Genomic DNA, 6,000 nt, shown 5'->3' with positions numbered 1-6,000 from the left:
ATAATAGCTCGCCACATAGCCTACTGCTTCAAATGGTTAGACATACCAGTACCAGTCAAATGTTGGGACACACCTACTCATTCAAGGGCTTTTCTTTATTTTTACTATTTTCTACATTGTAGAAAAATAGGGAAGACATCAAAACTATGAAATAACACATATAGAATCATGTAGTAACCCCAAAAGTGTTAAACAAATCAAAATATATTTTATATTTGAGATTCTTCAAAGTAGCCACCCTTTGCCATGATGACAGCTTTGCACACTCTTGGCATTCTCTCAACCAGCTTCATTAGGTAGTCACCAAGAATGCATTTCAATTAACAGATGTGCCTTGTTAAAAGTTCACTTGTGGAATTTCTTTCCTTCTTAATGCGTTTGAGCCAATCAGTTGTGTTGTGACAAGGTAGGGGTGGTATACAGAAGATGGTCGTTTACCAAATAGGGCTAAGTCCATATTATGGCAAAAACAGCTGAAACAAGCAAAGAGAAATGACAGTCCATCATTACTTTAAGACATGAAGGTCAGCCAATCAGGAACATTTCAAGAACTTTGAATGTTTCTTCAAGTGCAATCACAAAAACCATCAAGCACTATGATGAAACTGTCTCTCATGAGGATCACCACAGGAAAGGAAGACCCAGAGTTACCTCTGCTGCAGAGAATAATTTCATTAGAGTTACCAGCCTCAGAAATTGCAGCCCAAATAAATGCTTCACAGAGTTCAAGTAACAGACATATCTCAACATCAACTGTTCAGAGGAGACTGCATAAATCAGCCCTTCATGGTCAAATTACTGCAAAGAAACCACTATTAAAGGGCACCAATAGGAAGAAGAGACTTGCTTGGGCCAAGAAACATGAGCAATGGACATTAGACCAGTGGAAAATGGTTTGGGATGAGTTGGACAGCAGAGTGTTGTGAAAGAAGCCAACAAGTACTCAGGATGTGTGTGAACTCCTTCAAGACTGTTGGAAAAGCATTCCAGGTGAAGCTGGTTGAGAGAATGCCAAGAGTGTACAAAACTGTCAGGAAAAGGGTGGCTACTTTGAAGAATCTCAAATTTATTTTGATTTGTTTAACACTTTTTTTGGTTACTATATGATTCCATATGTGTTATTTCATAATTATTATACAATGTAGAAAATAGTACAAATAAAGAAAAACCCTTGAATTAGTAGGTGTGTCTTGACTGTATATTCAGACAAGTTACATTTGGTATGAAGATAAGCCAGGAAATGGAGCAACCACTGTCGACATCTAGAAACGACTAGAAAATTCAGCTGAGAAAGAGGGTTGGCTGACCCCTGGTGGAGAGATGTAACTTCTCTCTGTAATAATGTGGTGCTGCACTGTGGCTTTGTAGTCTCTTTTTACAGTTGTTTTTTCACTTGTCTTCGCCACAGCATCTCAGTTCAACACTATTGGGTATTCAGCCAATGGGCTGTTGATGTTAAAAATGAAGTTACTGACAGGTCATCACACCAATCAGACACCAAGTGGGCAGAGACAAGCGACTGAAAATAGACTAGTGGCTTTACAGATCACAGAGCAGGGCCCGGTTTCACAAAGGCATCTTAAGGCTAAGTTCATCGTTACTGTTTTTATCCTATGGTTCTAATGATGAACATAGCAAGATGCTTTTGGGAAACAGGGCCCAGAGGAGTGCTGACAAAAGCCTATTTTTGTTTTATTTTACTAAACCAAATAGAAAACAAATGATCCCCATTAACAACTTCACAAAACCGTTGGTCAAATAGGCCATAATTATGCCTCTTTTCTGAGTTGCACTACTGATGCATAGCGTTTATGCATCGTGAACAGACCTCAAGCCTCGAAGTTAACAAAGAAACATTTATCTGAAAGATCTTTTTTTTTATCACTACAAAAGTACAGTACATTTTGTGCTTTCAATACTGACTCTAAAAGATTATAACATCCTTCATTGTTTTAAATTTTACTACAATTGGTACAGTGTAAAAAAAAAATTAAATAGGAAATGTCTGCAATTCTGATGGTTTATCCATGGCCGGTTTCTTTTTTTTTTTTTTTGACTATTCGCCATTTCCAGTTTTGGATAGCACCAATGTGTGTTGAATACATGGCAGGGCAACATGTTGTCCCACACAGAAATAAAATGAGTAGAACGGGCTTGGAACTTCTCACCGTGGCAATTTGACTAGTAAACTCATTCTAGTTCTATGGTCACACCACTGTAACATAAGATGTTTAAAACATGCAAAGGTGTAATTATACAGTAGCAACTTGCAAAAAATACAAATACCACAGAATAATCCAAGTTCAATACATTTATTTATGAACCATTCAATTTCAACTTCACTCAAGAGATGGACTTATAAATTACAATGTTTGTCTGTCATTCAAGTAGTCTAAACTACTTCCAAATCAAACAAGGCTTTTGTTTTGCAACAGAGTTGTGCTGTTAATGTAGGGTCGTTGAAAGAAGAGTTCATGAGAAAGAGAACATAACATCTTGCATGAAAAACCATTAGAATTATATTTAAATCAATAATGTCTCATTTGGATTTTTAAAAAAGTGGTTTATCAACTGATAAAAATTGCAGTACAGTGAATTTGACATTTAAAAAAAAGCCAATCTGGAACTAAAATATTGTTCAATATTTTGATGTTCATTTAATTAAAAAGGGCAATGAAACTTTTTTTGCACAAGGAAAGACAAACAATGTCACCATTTAAACCATACGATCATACACACACACAGTAATGATATGGGAAAGTGCAAATTGTTACCACCTGCCAAACCATAAGATACTTTTTTGAATTTTGCAATTTGTTACTTAGCCTATTTTTATGTCAGTAATGCAGAAATTGGCTGTCAAGTATGAAAGATCAGTCAAGTTTTATCAACGTAAAGAATAAGTTCATCATGTCAATGTACACAGTAACACCAGTTATACAGTTTTTGACCTCTAAAATATACACTATGCTATACAGTCAACATCTCAACCTTACCCTCTGCAATCCCTTTTCTATTCATCACAAGCACAGCAATAAAATGAAAGCCTTTGACAAATCAAAACAAAAAATGTTAAAAGTTCCACAGGTTTTATAAGGCAAGAATTTGTTCTCATCTTATACCCACTGCAAACTGTTTTGGTAATACACCAAGTCGTTGATTTATGAAGATGTTACGTTTCATGTTAACACAACAGAAAGGCACAGGGCAGCAGTCTCCTGATAACCCCGATGTAGCCTCGTGAAGTTAGTCAGAGTCGAAGATGCCCTTTGTGGCTCAATGGACAGTACAGAACGAAGAAACAAGCTTAGCAATTGACTAGCCTTGGACGCCAGGCTTCGCTTGTTGGACGCCAGGCTTCGTTTGTTGAAAGCCTGTGACGAAGGCTAGCAGTCGACTGACTGACTGATACTTATTCAAGCTAAGATATAGTGACTCGGTATAGGAGCCTCCGTGATATCAGCCAATAAGATAATCAGAAGTCAATCTTATTGTTCCATATTACCGGTATTGTGTTTGCTTGATATTTAAATAATGATTATTTACAATTCATTACTGTATGGTGCACTATAGTGAATACAGATATTTAAAGGTAAACATCTACACTAGTTTACCTTGTCTTGTGGCTGCACAGACATATAACCGCAAGCCCATTGAATAGCGTTACAGTTAAACAGGAGTTCCTTTTCTTTACATGATCGATAAGATCACTGTCATTCCCGCTCATACATCCAAGGACTTAAACAGCTTGTCCGTTTTGTTGTTTCCGTTTGCTGCTGATATGTTTGTTGCACATCCTTTTTCGTTCCATACCAATTCAAAGTGGGTTTTAAAAGTGATTTCTTCCAGCAAGTCTGAAAGCTTGTAACATAGCAGTGAGCCGTTAAAACAAAGCTAGAGATGTGTGGGACAGAAACGTAAGATGACCGATCGATCGCAGCTCGGAATGTAAGTGCAGCTATAGAAGTGCAGGCCTCTTTTGGCCTGAAGTGAGCTGTACTTGCTGGCGGTATTGTATTGTTTGAATAGTTGTTGATCTGAATTGTATCATGAAAAATGGTGGTTAGAGGAAGTCAGTTTCACATCGACTACCCAGGAGACATATATGCACTATATAGGGAATAGGGTGCCATTTGGGACACACGCCAAGCCTGGTCTCAGATCTGTTTGCACTGGCTTTCCAACTCCTACGGTCATTGTCACATGAGGAGTTGGCAAGACAGCACAAACAGATCTGAGACCAGGCTAGGAGAGACAGGACAGATTATGGAAGGACAAGGAAAAGTTAAAGTGCATGGGGGGGAGCTTCCAGCTCGTCTCATTGGCTCCACGGTCCCATCCTGACAAACATGACGGACTGTGGATCCCTCAGGAGAAAGGAGAGAGCAAGGTACAGGCTGAACTAAAAACAAACCATGGAATGGATTGAGACGATAAACAAATCTCTACAGTTTTTGTCTTCCTCTGTAAAACAAGATGCACAAAAATCATTATTTCTGGGGATAAAATCATTGATCGGAGCAGTCGGGAGAGACAGTGGATGAGGGTATTGGCAAACGTCTCCTTGACAGGTGGACCTAAATGTCAATCAAAGAGAAGTAACCAATCCTATTCTTCCTCTGTCAGAGAGAGGTGGGGAGTGGTTGGATAAGCACCAGTAAGAAGCAGCTCAACCTCATGCAAACGGACATGCTGTAGCTTCACTCCCACCGAAAAACTCAATAAACATAGTAGACTCTGGCGAGAGCACGCACTTAGGCAGAAGACACTGTAACAGGGTGGCTAAACTAAGTCCAAGCCCATTCACCATCGCCACTCCTGTTCTGCCACGCTGTCCCACTGACAGATGAGTGAATGTGAGAGGTCCGTTCTCAGGAGGAGCAGTCCATCCCACACCCCCGCCTCTCTCTCTGTCCAACTCATTCTTAGAGCCTCTACACACCCTCGCCTCCACCCCAGTGGACCCCCATAGACAGCCTTCACTCCAGTGGACCCGCATAGCCAGCCTTCACTCCAGTGGACCCCCATAGTCAGCCTTCACTCCAGTGGACCCGCATAGCCAGCCTTCACCCCAGTGGACCCACATAGTCAGCCTTTACCCCAGTGGACCCACATAGTCAGCCTTCACCACAGTGGACCCCCATAGCCAGCCTTCACTCCAGTGGACCCCCATAGTAAGCCTTCACCCCAGTGGACCCCCATAGTCAGCCTTCATCCCAGTGGACCCCCATAGTCAGCCTTCATCCCAGTGGACCCCCATAGTCAGCCTTCACCCCAGTGGACCCCCATAGTCAGCCTTCACCCCAGTGTGTCTGGGGCTTGGCCCTCCTCCTCACATCTCACATGTTATAGGCCACGTAGATGGGGTCCAGCTGGTCGGCCAGGAACGAGTCCCGGAGGTGCATCCTCTGCTTCTCTCCCCGGGAGTTGATGGGGATGACGCCCGGGTCCACGACGACCACCACGCCCACAATCAGGTGGTGCTCCTCCAGAACTACATTGGTCACCAGAGGCACCAAGTCCAGGGCCTCCTGCTCCGACCCGGCCAGCTCAGCCACTACCACCAGGAGGTTGGTCCATGTGAACACAGCACTGGGAGACAGACAGAGAGACAGACATGCACAAGTAGTCAATCACTATTCAAGTTTAACGTTCAACTGTGGTTCCAATGGCTCAGTGGGTTAGAGCAGTGGTTCTCAAACCTTTTGACCCACGACCTGCAGTAGTTCAAAGCTTGCGACACCCCACGCTCAATCGCTGCGGAAATGTAGCCTGTCATTACAGCCATAAGTTGCGATTTCAAAACGCAAGATACAGAAATAAACTCATATTATACCTGCATTTTCAGCTGAAAGTCATTCATGTTAGCAGCCAATATCAACTAGGGATATCATGTCCCTTCTCTGGAGTCCAGAGGAACCATAATTATACGGGCTATCTGTACATAGGGGAGGTTGCAGGATCAGATGGAAAGCATGTTCCGTCTGCACCGTGTGCTAT

At 41.9% G+C, this 6,000-nt stretch overlaps 1 protein-coding gene across 5 annotated transcripts in view; it reads right to left on the bottom strand.

The window, feature by feature from the left end:
* Positions 1-2,296: 2,296 nt before the first annotated feature.
* dip2ba (disco-interacting protein 2 homolog Ba) overlaps positions 2,297-6,000 on the bottom strand; it is a 74,550-nt gene continuing 70,846 nt past the window's right edge. For all 5 annotated transcript variants that reach the window (XM_024383865.2, XM_042303621.1, XM_042303622.1 and 2 more), the window contains one exon: positions 2,297-5,592. In XM_024383865.2, the coding sequence (XP_024239633.1) occupies positions 5,340-5,592 (253 nt within the window). In that variant the 3' untranslated portion in view covers positions 2,297-5,339. The remainder of the gene's footprint in view (positions 5,593-6,000) is intronic.

Source organism: Oncorhynchus tshawytscha, linkage group LG22 (assembly GCF_018296145.1).
Source record: "Oncorhynchus tshawytscha isolate Ot180627B linkage group LG22, Otsh_v2.0, whole genome shotgun sequence".
NCBI lineage: Eukaryota > Metazoa > Chordata > Actinopteri > Salmoniformes > Salmonidae > Oncorhynchus > Oncorhynchus tshawytscha.
This window is presented reverse-complemented; position numbering and strand designations above follow the sequence as displayed.